The following is a 15,165-nucleotide window of genomic DNA, read 5'->3' as shown; positions in this document are numbered from 1 at the left end:
TGTCATTTATTATTGTAATTCTCGATCATAATATGATTCACTTAATTGGTTGTATCAATTTTTTTATTAAATATTTATAAATCCAAGAAATCGATAATTGATTTTGGTGAAACAATGTTAATGATATGAGTTGAATACAATATAGATGATAAGTCCATTTTTTTTAATCAAATATATTACATTTTACATGGAAATCAAATAAAGAATAATACAAATAATGACACCATATTATGTTTTCTCTTTCACTTTAGTTAAGGTGTGTCTATTTATCTCAGACTCTACAAACATGAATATTTACAGTCCAATGATTTCGACAAAAAGATGACACCATAAAATAAACTAAAACATCTCAATGTGAATGAATTTGCATTTGTATTTCTATTTTAAAACATAATTTTAATCCGTTACATTTACTCATAAAAGTTACCAATGTCTATTAGTTAAGGTTACAATGTGTTTTTATGATAAGGTCAAATTCACAATTTTAAGTTGGTATATTATGAACTTGGATATGTGTGATTTATACGATCTAAAGTATTCAAAATGCTGGTTGCAAAGGAATTTTTTTTGTCATTTTTATATTGTAGGTTGATCATGATATGATTCACTTAATTGACTCTATCAATGTTTTCTTTAACTAGTAATTAATTGGGAATCGAGTATTGAATTAAGTGAATATTTTTAATGATAGTTATGAGTTGAATATGATATACATGATAAATCAAATTTTCGTCAAATATAGTATAACTTACGTAGAAATCATATATGGAGTAGTAAAATTAAGGACACCATATTATGTTTTCCTCTTAATGTTAGTCGATCTGGCAATTGGATGTGCGTTTTTATCATATTCTCGAAAATGAATAAGTTTACACTCCAACGACTTCAACAAGAGGAAGACATCACACAATAATAAAACAAAATATCTCAAGTGAAGCTAATGTATGAACAATTAGGTTAGATCAGTTAAATTGTTACTTAATTTTGATTCACTCAACAAAATTGCGTATGTTGCTTAAATAGCATATTGTGTTGTGAGTGCTTGTGGTAGAGGCAAATATTATCTCCTTAATTATTAGAAGTAGATTTAGTTCGATTCATTATATTAACTATATTTTTTCTTATTAACTCATGATGAAATCAATAATTGATTCAAGTGACAAAATCAGATATGAACTAAATATAATTTTAATTGACTAATAAGTCAACTAAAAGCTTAGCCAATGTATGACTATGAGTAACCATTGACTCAGCAAAGATACCTATGTAGCCTAAAGGGCCTAATATCTCCAGAATATTTATGATAAAGGCAAATACATGTCCTTAATTATTGTAAGTATACTACAATTTGATTCATTAAATTAACTCTAGTCATTATTTCTAATTCACGATGAAACCGTTAATTGATTAAGGTGAATCAATTCCAATATTAATTATGAACTAAATTGAATATGCATAGTGTTGACAAGGACCAACACATCACAACTGAAACAATTTGAGTTCAATTCTCCTTGTCAAATAAGGCCCCACTTATTTGGATAAGTAGACCCATTAATTTGTCAGTCAGTAGTATCTCAACCCTTAATGACCAAAACATTGGATTTGGTAGTTTGATCGACGGAAAGGCTACATTTGGTATTAGATCAATGATACACCCTTTTCTCTCAACATCTCAAGTTTAATCAAATGGAGCTGGACAAATGACTAAATATTATTAGATCTTCAAAATACTATTTGTTGAGAATTGAGTATGGTTGTTCCACTGATATATGGAAAGATCCTTGAATTTTCAAACTTAAGGAGTACAATATTTTCCTTCATCAACTCAACATCACTCAATGTTTACCAAGGTTGAAGATCGTATGTCCGCTAGGGTTTGAAACCACAATTTGCTCTTCAACATTTTCCTTGCATCTAAAAATCTGGTGACATACAACAAAAGTTGCAGCTTCTCGCTTAATCAATGATCAGATCTAGCTAGTCTCACTCTATTGATGGATTCGGTTCAAGTAATGCAGTGAAAAATAAACTTTAATTCTACTAATCCCATAAGATCAATCCAATGTTGGTGTAAGGTATAACGAATAAAATTCCAACCATTGGAAAAGGGAAAACAATTACCTTCAATACTATAGGTACAATGACCTAATGCACGTGCATTGATCGCACATGGTGTGGTGTGGATCTGAACTCAACTGACTGTCAGTTGCTTGCTAGCAAATGATCAATAAAATTCTTCTTCCTCGATTGAAGAAGCGAAAGTGGGAATCGCAACCTAGAATAAGGGAGAGCTGCAACCTAAGATAAGGGCCTAGAACACACAAAAGGCTCATTCTCAGTAGGGAAGAGCAGATGATTTTACAGTCATGGTCTAGTTAGAGATTCGAATAAGGGTCATGTTACAAGATGAGAAGGTGTTAGGCATCCACTCCGCCCAGTCTTTCTACTGGATGGTAAAGTTTATCCTAAGCCACATGCATTTCTGTGTTTAAAACTACTAATATACACTACTATACATCATAGAATAGTACATATTATCCCACACAAGTTTGCTTTAATTATACTTAACAATTACCCTAAAGCATGCACATCCTGTTAAACACGTGCTAATTAAAATGAGACCTTGAGTAACCCTAATCAAGCTTTAACTATATTAACAATCATGCTTTTATACTTTAAGTTATCCTCGACATGCTTATCAAATTAGTAATTAATAATCTAGTGTACTGGTTAGGATTCGGCATCAAACAGGGTATTTAATTCTTCGCTCAATCTTCCCTCAATTCTTATGAAAATTCTTAGGGAAGATTCGGCTGATTTTCCTATTATTCGCAAATAGTTGTATTATTTGTTTTGGGTTTTAGGGTAAGGTGAGATGGCCTCTTTATTGAATGAGTGAGTTTTTGTAATTGCAGGTTGAGGTAAGGCGAATATGTCCCCCTCTCCCCCCCCCCCCCGCCCTTGTAATTCCTTTTTTTCCTTGATTGGTTCTTAATAAAATTTCTAGGGACCAGCCCAGGTCCCAGATAATATTTTGGTTTCAAAATAAAATGCTTATCAAATTAGCTATTTAATTACAAAGAAAAACTAAGAACCGTTTGGAAGTATTATGATATTTTGAGATTTTAACATAAATATGAAAGTTATTTATTTGAATAATTTGAATTTGGGATTTGATTTGGTGTTGGTGATTTGGAAGTGTAAATTTTGCGTTTTAGTTGAATGTTTGTATGATTAAGAATTGATGTTTAATTATTGAGCAAGGGATCGTTGTCTAGTCACGTATCACCTACACCAACATGGGGCCAATGAGAGTGTGCATAGCGGGATCTGCCTGAATATGAATTTTTTTAAAAAAATTTTATTGGGGGCTAAATGGTAAATTCACATGGTCCTATGTTATGGTTCTTTTTACCCTTAATTATTTAATATATAGTAATATATATTTAATTATGCATGTACTTGGAAAATTTATCTTTATACTTCGAAATTTTGTATATTTGTATATATGGACTAATTGGACCATCCCACTACTAAACGGAACTAGTAACTGGTTCCTATTTTTGGGGCCGTATAATAGATGGGAATACGGGATGGGTTTGGATCGTGGTTCTGAATCTTGGATCGGATCGGTATCGATCAATCCCGAGATTAGACCAATACAACAAGGTCTGACTGGATCATTCCCTGGATCGATCAATTCGGTTGGATCAGTTGATCTGATTCGATCCTTGTTTATTTTTTCAAAGTTTTTTAGTTTTTTTTTAATATTATCTTGACCAATACAGGCCGATACCAACCGATATTGACCGATCCGATGTGGATAATATTGGCCGATCCGATCCCGAGATCAAAACACCCACCAACTTTGGTCCAAACTTGATCCGATCCATAAAAAAACGATTTTGGGGTTTTTTGACTGACCAATTTGTACCATCTTATCCCGATCAAAAAAGGCTTTGGGCCTTTTGGCAATGGCCGATACCTGCATTTTGAACCTGGTTTGGATTGCCCCCTTGAACCGGGACCGGTAAGAACCATCTCAGAACCAGGCCATAGGTTGTCCCTATTTTAGTATGATGGGACTTTGCCAAGCCGTCAACGTGGAAAGACCAAAAGCATGACGTATATTAAACGAATAATATTTCGACAGGTGGAAGCAGAAATGTCACTATAACCTTCCCTAAACCCTACCGCAGTAGGTGAACCTCAAACGATCTGGTGACTCCGGTCGGACCTCCTAGAAGATCCACAACCGAAACAATGAGAAACCACCGATTCCTTCAACGTCGCGATCGTCAATTCAGAAGTCAGAAGCCCTCAATATATCCAAACCTTTATATTCATTTCCAATCCTTCTCTCTCCCTCCGAAACTGCAGTGTTCACGAAGAACAAGTACAGATTTCTCTTCACAGACGGCGAAGAACGATGCATTGCTACGCACACAGAGCGATTATACGACTGTTATTTCTTTTCTTATTCGCTCTCTTCTTTTTCTCTGCAACTGCTCGCCCGTTCGTTCTTGTTCTCTCTAAAGATGACCTCAAAGAAAATCCTCCCTCTTCCGCCGAAGACGAGTCATCCAACGATGAATCATCTGAGTGGGACGAGTTCGGAGATTCCGATAACAAGTCCGAAGACGAGCTCGATCCCGGTTCATGGCGTCCCATCTTCGAGCCCGATTCTGTAGCCGGTTCAACATCGAAGAGCGATGACGAAGGCCTGTATTACTCTGGCATCCGCAAAATGGTATCCTCTGTATGCTCCGGTGATCCTAGATTAATGGAGGAAGCCACTTCGGAGATCGAGGCAGCTGCGGTTGGTGGATTCCCTCATGCGCAGTCGGCTTTTGGATTTCTGTGTGGAACAGGACGATTGAGAGAGCAGGACAGAGCCAAGGCTTTTTTGTATCACCACTTTGCCGCCGTAGGTGGTAACATGCAGTCTAAAATGGCCCTCGCGTACACTTACTTTAGACAGGATGTACGAAACCCTAATCCCTAAAAGAGAGATTTTTCCCCTTTTTGTTGCGTTTTGATCAGAATTTTAATTCTTTCTGCTTGCTTGCAGATGTACGATAAGGCTGTGAAGCTTTATGCGGAATTAGCGGAAGCAGCGGTTTCGAGTTTCTTGATTTCCAGAGACTCGCCTGTGATTGAACACGTTAGATTACATAATGGAGCTGAGGAAAATAAGGAGGCATTGCGGAAGTTACGAGGGGAGGAAGATGAGGACTTCCAAATCACAGAGTATCAGGCGCTGAAGGGAAATGCCGGGGCCATGCATAAAATTGGGTTTATCTACTACTTTGGATTGAGAGGGGTGAGGCGTGATCATGCCAAGGCATTGTCATGGTTCTTGAAGGCCGTGGAGAAGGGGGAGCCCAGGTCCATGGAGCTTCTTGGAGAGATATATGCCAGGGGAGCTGGAGTTGAGAGGAACTACACCAAGGCGCTGGAGTGGCTCACTTTGGCATCCAAACAACAGCATTTCTCTGCTTATAACGGGATGGGCTACTTGTATGTTAAGGGCTATGGGGTAGAAAAGAAGAACTACACTAAAGTAAGTTATCCTTCTTTCTCTGGTATTTTGTTCTTTATTTGCATGTTTTTTTCAGCTTTAGGTTCATGTAGAACACCGAGCGTTTTTCCCCCTTACATTGAAACTTCCGTTTCTCAAAACTCTCTTTGTTCAGGGATGCTGCCTTAGTCTTTCTGTTGCTTAAAACTGGCTTAGGCTGTCTTCACGATGTGTATATCTTAGGCCATTGAGCTACTTCCATCTTTTGATTGCTGGAACGCCGCATAAAGTAGCACCCAAACAAAATAAAAAGAAAAAAAAATCCTGCCCGAAAACCCATAATACTGCAACTCTGTAAGATAAAAAAGCATGACATTTAGCATCGTATTCTGAGTTGGAGAACACTTCCGTTACTCCCTACATGCTTACACATGCCTTTATGACCTCCCATTCGGAACCTCCCTAGGTCCAAACATCTAAGCTACAATGGAACACAAAATAAGCATCCACTTTAGCTGAGGGTTTGATGATTTTCGGGAGATAGTGGGAAATATTGTGTTAACCTTGATGGACCTTGGGTTGCGCTAGGCTCTGTGTGGATGATTTCCTTCTTTAGGTTGGGCTACTGAGCTGCACCCCAATGCATAATCTCCAATTGATTTGTTGACCATAATAATAGTGTCTTTTCTCAAGTGCTTCACACCTTAAGCTCCAGGAAAAGGAAAACTGATATTATACTTCTGAATCAGCTATGCTGAGAATTACAATAAAGTGTGTATGGAAAATGCTCTTCTGAACCACACCATGAACCACTTACTAGTTTGGATGAGGTGTTAGCTGCATAGCATTTCTAATGTAATTCTCAATGGCACAGCTAGTAAGAAACTGGTTAAAATTTTGATTAGCCATTTGGGTGATCAAATGGAGCCATTTTTTGGCCCGAAACTTCAGGGAAAGCCTAATTAAGCATCTCTAAACATATTTGAACCTTTACATTGTAAATAAACATACCCATAATCCCTAGGTTGCTAGTGCACATTATACCCTGTCTTATGTACAGTTTCTCTTATGTGGTCTATGCTACACATAACTTAATACTAGAACACAAAAAATTCAGTTAAAACAATTAAAATAAATGCGACTTCGTGAAGCTGTAGATCGGCCAACAATTTCTTTCATTTATAAAATTGAGTCTCAACCAATATATATTAACCCTTTTTTTTCTTCAAAAAGTCATTTCAAGAAAATCGTTTTTTTTAATCAGAAATTTTAAAAACAATCTAAAAACTCATAAATAAATCCAACTTTGTGAAGTCATAGATCAGCCTATGGTGTCTAACATATAAAAATTGAAGGTCAAGCACTAAATATTTACCATATTCTTTGCAAAAATTAATTCAAAATATATCCTAATTGATCGTCGATTGCAAATGTGTTGTAGTAGTCTGTAGTCCCCAACACCTTGTTCCACCAAGAAATGTAGGCGATTTGGCTAAAAATCATAAAATATGGGTTCCCCCCCCCCCCCTCTTCTTTTCAACACCCACGAAATGAGTTGAAAATAGAAGGTGCAAAATCAGTGAGTGCTGGAGTATGCCTGTATAGTTGACCCCTTTCGTTTTGCGATTTCTTGAAACCGAAATATTTCATGAAATTTCGGTTATTCCATGTTTCAAAAAATGGCGCAAACATTGGGTCAATTGCTGAAGCAGTTGGTGTGAGTCACATGATAATGTCCTAATTGAGTTATGCTACAATATCATCCAAATGAGTATTTTGAGAGTTTGTTTCTCTTCTGTTCTTTTGTGAGCCACTTTTAGTTACTGGTTTTTTCTGAAGATTAATTCATTCTGTTGAATTAGAAATGGGTGCCAGTTTTGAATTGAACTTTATCATTGTAGGCAAAAGAGTACTTTGAGAAGGCTGCAGATAATGAGGAGCCTGGTGGGCACTATAACCTGGGGGTGTTGTACCTGAAAGGAATTGGTGTTAAAAAAGATGTTAGGTTAGCATGCAAGTTTTTCATCACAGCAGCTAATGCTGGGCAACCAAAGGCGTTTTACCAATTGGCAAAAATGTTCCATACAGGTGTTGGGCTTAAGAAAAATGTTCCTATGGTAAGTGCTTTCGACTTGTGCTGTCATGCTTATAAACTCCTTTTTTGTTCCCAAAATCTTTTCAATTATGGTTATGTTTTGCATATAGGGTTTAGCCATGTGTTTTTTTGCCCCTTTCTCCTATACTTTTTCTTTTTCTTTTTTAATTTATTGAGAAACAATCTGTTTACAATAATAGAACAAGCCTCAAAAGGCTAGGGCAAAGGCCTCCCAGTGCATGTGAACAGGGAAATGAAACTAACCCCAATCATAAGGATTAAAACTGATATTGATCTAGATCTGACAACCCCTTGCTTGGTCATCAAATTTGCCATGTCATTCACTTACCTTGGCTTCTGTTGAAATGATAGTCACCTGAACCCCAAATATCACATGTGTGAATCTCAATTGTGTATCTTCTTTGCAAGCAGCCTATGGTATTGCCAAATGAGTCATCCTCCATAACTAAATTTGAAAATCCTCTTTGGATGGCAAACTCTTACCCAGCTCGTAGGGTTAAAATCGCAGCCCCCTTTTGGAGTCACCCTGTCCAATAGTGTGAAAGTATATGCTTACTCTTGAGCTCTTGCTGTTTCCAATGATTCTTCTCACTCCCAATGGACCCGAGTCACCAAGTGAGGGCCCATCAAAATTAAATTTGACCACTCTGTCTCGCAGCAGGGACCATGGCTGCATCCTTCTCTTTTTAAATGGTTTCTCTGTTGATTTTCAGTTTCACAAGGATCCTCCTTTATTAGATCTGTCTGTGTGACCTTATGAGCATCCGATGGGATACCTGCATGTTCATCTACCAAACAATCAATTCTCAATAAAAGAGGACAACAATGATTATAGCTATCTAGAAATCGAAGAAGATTGATTCACGTACAGAAGTAGATTGTTAGTTCTATGGAGAAATTGACATTATCCCAGTCTCTAGACTGATTCATCAGTTTTCCCTTTTCCTTTCTTTAAGTCATCTGTAGACTGCTGGATTATTATTTGTCGACCAATATAATTTTGTAAGAGTAGGTGTAGATGATAATCATATCTTTTGTTATCCTTGCTTTGCTCTGTTGCTGTCTGATTTTGAATTAAGTATGGGTTAGAATGGATGACCTTCCCATTCAATTAAGTGATTGACATGTACAAAATCTATGTCGACCTGGAGATTAAAAGCTTAATGCCATGTGGAGTGTCTCCAACATTTCCTTCTCTAATAACTATATTTCACTCTAACTTGGTTTTTTGGACTGAAATCATCTTGGATGAGGCCTCCATGAAACATTTTCCAGTAGTATCTTCTCTCTAATGACAGGATCCTTTGGTGTTTCCTAATGCAAATTCATAATTGCTTCTTTACATTGTTGTGCTATTGTTTCAATATTGTTACACTGATATAATTAATGTGCATTGCATAAGAGAAGGGTTTTTTTCCCCTCATTTTAAAAGCTCTTTATGAATCAGAATCTAGCACCTTATATATCTCCTAATAGTCCTACACTTGAGAGTTGAGGTGTTAAAGTATGAGTCAGCATTTAGTTTTCTTATACATCCTAGTATGTGTAATTGTACTTTCTTTTGTTCTGAATGTATCTATATTTGACTTATACATGAACAGAGATAAAAACTTTCCCTTGCAATATCTAGAAGCAGCCAGCTGACAAATCAGAATAAACAGAAATGAAAATGGTCCTGTTGGTCTCATTGATCTCAAGTCATTTAACAAGAATCTTAGTGGTAGGAAAACCAGCTTTCTCAGGAGAAACTCTTGCTTTGGTATTTCTCAATTAATCTCAAATCTTCTATAAACATGATTTGACTTGAAGAACAACCCTTCTTAGCAGGACTATCTTCCACCTATTGCATTATCCGAAAGCATGAACAATGCAAATATCCAATTTTAAATGTTGGAAAAGACTAAAATGCCTTTGCACCAATACCAAACAGCCCAAAATTGATTGGTACGAGAAATAGAGTATGGATATTCCAAACTGGAAGACACAGATTTTGGCAATCATGCTGGTTCCCTTCCATCTATCCATAGACTTGCAAAAGTAAACAAAATATCTCTGGAGGGGTTTCTTAAAGCTGGAGGATTCCAGATACTGGATATGCTCTAGGTTATATCTTTAATGTGAAAGGCAATGAACAACTGAAAGAGATAAGAAGATTATATGAGAAAGGTCGGGTCCCATCAGATATGATTAGCAGGACTTCTTGGTAACAAAATCAATAAACAAATAATGCAAACAATAAGACAAAGAGAATTGAAAAAAAAAGAAAAAGAAAAAGAAGAAAGCTGCTCTAAAAACACCAAGAAGAAATCTGACACCGCTCATTTGCCTGAATAGATAATCATGTATATTTCCTGATAGTTAAATTCTGTTCGGTTCAGGCTACTGGCTTGTACAAGTTAGTTGCAGAGCGGGGACCTTGGAGTTCTTTATCAAGATGGGCTTTGGAGTCATACTTGAAGGGTGAAGTGGGAAAAGCATTCCTCTTGTACTCAAGAATGGCGGAGCTAGGATATGAGGTGGCACAAAGTAATGCCGCATGGATTCTTGACAGATTTGGAGAACGTAGTATGTGCATGGGAGAGGATGGGTTTTGCACGGATGCAGAAAGGCATCAACGTGCACATTCTCTGTGGTGGCAGGCTTCAGAACAGGGTAATGAACATGCTGCTCTTCTGATTGGGGATGCATATTACTATGGTCGGGTATGTGTCTTACTAATAAGCCTCTCTGAGCTCTAAGAGCTGAAAATTTGCTTTTCATGCTGTCCTTCTCTCTGAGTATCTGCTCATCTTAAATTCACTCTTTATTCTTTTTTTATTGCAGGGTACTGAAAGAGATTATGAACGTGCAGCAGAGGCTTACATGCATGCTAAATCACAATCCAATGCACAAGCCATGTTCAACCTTGGATACATGCATGAGCATGGCCAAGGGCTTCCTTTTGATCTTCATCTCGCCAAGCGATACTATGATCAGGCCCTAGAGAATGATCCAGCTGCCAAATTGCCTGTCACACTGGCTCTCATGAGCTTGTGGATAAGAAAAAACTATGCCAATAGCTTCCTGGTGAGATTATTGGTTCCTTGATTTCTTTCATAAGAAATAAGAAATTTTCTCCCAATCATAGACTGTTTCAATGTCTTTTCACAAATGGTTTCCTTCCTTTGGGTTTTCTTTGTAATTAACATACAAGTATATACGAAGAAGCTACCGTCATTGTTTTAAATTCCGGGATTGGGATAATGTGTATCGGCCGATCCACCCGATCCTGGCTGATACCATTCAATATTCTGTGAATATCATCAGCTTGTATTGGGCTTTGATCCTGGCTGATGCCATCAGCAGATTGCATTGGGCTGAATTGGCTGATCTGTCTTGGGATCAGTAGTGTCTGATCTGGCATTCAATTCCGAGATTTAACATCTTAGCTACTTGTACAATATAAACTACCTAATAGAAACATATTTGTGCACCATTTTCAACCTATATGTGCCCCCTTTGAAGTAGATTAACAAGAAGATTTTTGTCATTCACCTCATTTTCAATTCTTATTGGTTTCTTGCTATCTTTTTCTTGTAGAATTCCAACTGATTATGAACAGTAGCCTTCCCAGTTAAGAAACTCAGACTTTTATCTCCCATGGTTGCTAAGGGAAGGACTTCAAGTTGGAATCAAATACTGGAAAGAAAGTCATAATTGATATGTTTCCAATAAATATTATTTGCTAATTTTGAAAGTTTATATATACAAAACAACTCTATTTATAATTTTATGGGCAGCTGATACCAAAGATTCATAATGCTGTGACTGATGTGAATGACAATGTGAGCAGAATTCCTTCTGGACCAGAATCTGCGAAAACTTGAATTGCATCTATGAGCCCAGATAAGTACCAAGTTAACTGGCAAATCAGGAATTATGTTTGAATCTCAGCCATTTTGAGTCTAATCAAAATTTGAGTTGTTGACCAACTCAATTAGAATTGTGAGGAGGCTGGGCTGGTTGAGTTATTGAATTATCTTAGTGATGGGACTAGGGTCACTAAATATCAAGTAACACCCAACCCAACAACAGGACCAATGGGTAATATTATACAGCTAGCATAACCCTTACTTATCAGTAATAACAGGGTGGTAATAAGCCTAAGAAATAGGCCAACAGTATAGGGAATCGACACTAAAGTTAAGCCACAAAGTTGGTCTTGGTCCAAAACCTAATTTAACACCAAACAATAAGGTCACTGGAATGGTAGCTTGCTGCGCAAATTTAGAAACTAGGAAGAACCCTTGATCCCTAGGTCAATACATTGTCAAACTGATGTAAGCAGTAGTTAATAATTCCATTATGAAACCCTCAAACTCTCAGTTGCAACACATAACCATAACTAAGATTAGAGACGTGTTCCCAAAATAGTAACTAAGGGAGAACCAGCAATAACAGCCCAAAGCCACCACTGATGGGACTCAAAACACTGTTGATGGTAGGGGGTAAGGGTACCTTGAACACTTCAAAAACCCAGCCTCAGTTGATGGCTGAATTGCAAGACACTTGTTAAAAAATAGAAACTCAAACACAAATTTAGAAACTTACAACCACAGAGATTTCTAACCAAGGGATGGACTTGAAAACACTGTCGAATGAAGGCAGGGAGATGGTCAAATTGATACTAGAAGGAGGCATTCAACTGATGGATGGATGAAGAGATATAGTAACTTGAAGTTTCTATGAAGCTTGATGGAATAGACTATGGATAGTTGTCAAGGCGTCGACTAGGCACCGTCTAGGCATCCAGGCCCTGTTGACACTTAACAAGTTTACGTTGCTTTATATTTATTTTGTTTTGTTTTTTGATGAATATGCTTATATTATATCCCATGCTTTGCTTATTATATGTTTGTTTGCTCATATTAGGTTATTACTAATATAATTATATCATATTGCATTGATATGGCTTCTATGTTGCATATAGCATAATTATATAAAATTATCATTGTTATATTACATATAGTCATATACTGCACGCCTAGGGCAATTAGGCGGGCAGAACTAGCAGAACCAGTCTTGAAACTGGATTTGAATCTCCCTGCTCTCATTGTCTTCCAATGTAAAATTCGTAAGGAAGAAGAAGAAGATGGAGGAGAAGGGAGTTTTGTACCTGGAACTCTGGCTGCATCCACCAGCTCCACCACCTCTTCCACCATTGACACATCAAAAGAGGAAGAAGCATTTGTTAAATTATAAGTTCAAAGATATATATTTTTTAATTTTGTAAATTGCTCCTTCATATTTACAAGGAAAATAAATAAATTCTTTATTTTACATATAAGGTCCTCAAAATAACATATTAAAGGAGAAAATACTATATTTTACATCTAACCCCCACCTTGTATATGTATGCCTACGTCACTTAGGCACGAGGCAACAAAGCGCCTGGCCCCTACATAGGTTCGCCTTGGCACCAATGCAACTCTGGGCATGTTTCCCGTTGCATGCTCATGTAGTATTGTGTAAAGATGGGTACTTCACTACTACCTTTTTTTTTTATTTGTGGGTGGGGTGGGGTGGGGGGGTGTTGGTTTACAGAGTGTAGTGTCTATTATCGAGTTCAAGAGTCAACTCACTACTAGTTGAATGGACTCTGCTCAATTGACTTCTGAGTCAGTGTTTTGAGTTGTAAAACACTTCTGTGTTCTAATGCTCATGCTCTGTGGATGTTATTGGAAATGATTTGGTTGCATCAAATTCTGAGTTCTGACTAACTGATTATCGAAGGTTTGAAACCACAATATTTTCGGTTTTAGGTTGGTGACTCAGAATAGGGTCCCACTTTCCATAAATCTGTAGCATCTCTTATTTTTTTCCTTTTAGATCCAATGATCGAGTAGATCTTGTCAGTGAGGTTTATTGCCATTGGATTGAGAAGTAAAAGTTGATTTAGTTTTGGCAAATGATTATCGGAACAAATATTCTTCTGTATGTAGATTGTTACAATGCAAATTTTTTTTTTGGTGGGTTAGACAACAATGCAAAACAATTTGGGTGGGTATTGGATTCTTGTGTAGTTAATCAGTAGTATTGCTGTACCACCCCATCCAGCAGGGACACTTATTAATTTACGTATGAATTGTGGAAGAAGAAGGGGCAACAAGTAACAATGTATTTCTGCGAGGGAAACAGGTTGTAGTTTGTAGTCATATGGTTCGCATCATGTAGGATTTTGATTTGGCCAATCCAGGGCGTGGTTTACCCTCTTGATTTGCAGCATGGACAACGCCCCTGTTGATCATGTATTCGTCAGTCCTTTTTGTTAAATAGTAGCTGATTTGTATTTCCAGTTTTCATTTTGTTCTCCAAACAGAAGTTAGGAATAAGCTTTCATGCTTTTTTCTACTAATTGGCTGAGAACTTGCCACATAGGGGAGGGGTTGAATCATATTGGGTCTGCCAGCCAGCTAATTGCCACTTGTACAACCCTGGCTGGACAGCCCGGAAACCTAGCCTAGAAGTACAAATCAACCAACCGTGTACATCATGAATTTGTCTGTATGTAATTGTAAAAATAGCTCTTAATGTTTTCATTGGGGCCCAGTTATTGCAGAGAGTCATTAGCTTTATGTTTCTACTTGAAGTTTCTCCTGTGCTTGATACTGCCATCTTGAAGAGAAATTTCATTTTAGCTGACCTTATGTTTTGGGTTATTCAGTGATCCCAGACTCCCTGACTGGCTTTCTATTTTATCTTTTCAGGTTGGATTTATTGATTCATTGCCAGAAGTCTATCCAAAATTGGGAGCGTGGATAGAGAACGTGATCATGGATGAAGGGAACGCGACAATCCTTACTCTATTTGTTTGCCTATTGACGGTCCTCTACCTTCGTGAGCGGCAAAGAAGGCATGCAGCTGCTGGGCCTGGTGAGGTGCCCCTCCCAGTCCAACCCAATGAGCTTGATGCACCCGGTCCCAATTAGTTAAAACAATGGTGGTTCCTCACTATTGAAGATTGTAATCAGGATCCCCTAGCATACAAATTTCCAAATGATTGTCCTGTGACCAAAATATCGGGAGAAAAAAAAAGAGATACCCAGGGATGAAGGGGAATGTCCACTGCTTAACAGAATATGAGTGCTTATGATTCTGGGGTGAAAATACCCTACATATGGGAGGAATTATTGATACATGATTCATGAGGTTCGGTCAGAGAACCTGAGTTTTTCCCCTAGGGGAAATGTATAGAAGACTTCATTTTTTCCTACAAACTTCCCATTATCTATCTGCTTCAAATTCTTCAAACTCTGTTAAAATGTAAAATGTGTGATTCCAAGGATGTGCAGGTCGGACCATAGATGGGGATTGTAGCTCATGCATCCTGATTTCTGCCATTTGGGTCGCCGTATAGGTGAACTGTTGAACGGGAAGAGGACACCATATATTGATCTGACAGTCTGTCAAAGTTGGGGTTCTAAACATATGGTTTACATTTACCCTACATAACACAGTTTCCCATTCTCAATGGTTAGAGTTGCTCAAA

The 15,165-nt window shown here is 37.5% G+C and overlaps 1 protein-coding gene and 1 long non-coding RNA gene across 2 annotated transcripts; one reads left to right on the top strand and one right to left on the bottom strand.

Moving 5' to 3' along the window:
* The first annotated feature begins 4,361 nt into the window (after window positions 1-4,361).
* On the top strand, window positions 4,362-14,700 carry LOC122646820 (ERAD-associated E3 ubiquitin-protein ligase component HRD3A-like). Its single transcript, XM_043840425.1, has 6 exons — window positions 4,362-4,984; window positions 5,072-5,563; window positions 7,423-7,638; window positions 10,016-10,339; window positions 10,461-10,703; window positions 14,384-14,700. The coding sequence occupies exons 1-6, from the start codon at window positions 4,430-4,432 to the stop codon at window positions 14,603-14,605; spliced, it is 2,052 nt and encodes a 683-aa protein (XP_043696360.1). The 5' UTR covers window positions 4,362-4,429; the 3' UTR covers window positions 14,606-14,700.
* LOC122646823 lies at window positions 7,685-12,347 on the bottom strand. Its single transcript, XR_006330700.1, has 3 exons — window positions 11,989-12,347; window positions 11,237-11,242; window positions 7,685-7,695 (listed from the first exon to the last, which is right to left on the bottom strand). It is a non-coding gene; the product is annotated as an uncharacterized LOC122646823 (long non-coding RNA).
* Window positions 14,701-15,165: the final 465 nt, after the last annotated feature.

This window comes from Telopea speciosissima, chromosome 11 (assembly GCF_018873765.1).
Source record: "Telopea speciosissima isolate NSW1024214 ecotype Mountain lineage chromosome 11, Tspe_v1, whole genome shotgun sequence".
NCBI lineage: Eukaryota > Viridiplantae > Streptophyta > Magnoliopsida > Proteales > Proteaceae > Telopea > Telopea speciosissima.
The sequence above is the reverse complement of the archived record's forward strand: the minus strand, read 5'-3'. Positions and strand labels throughout refer to the sequence as shown.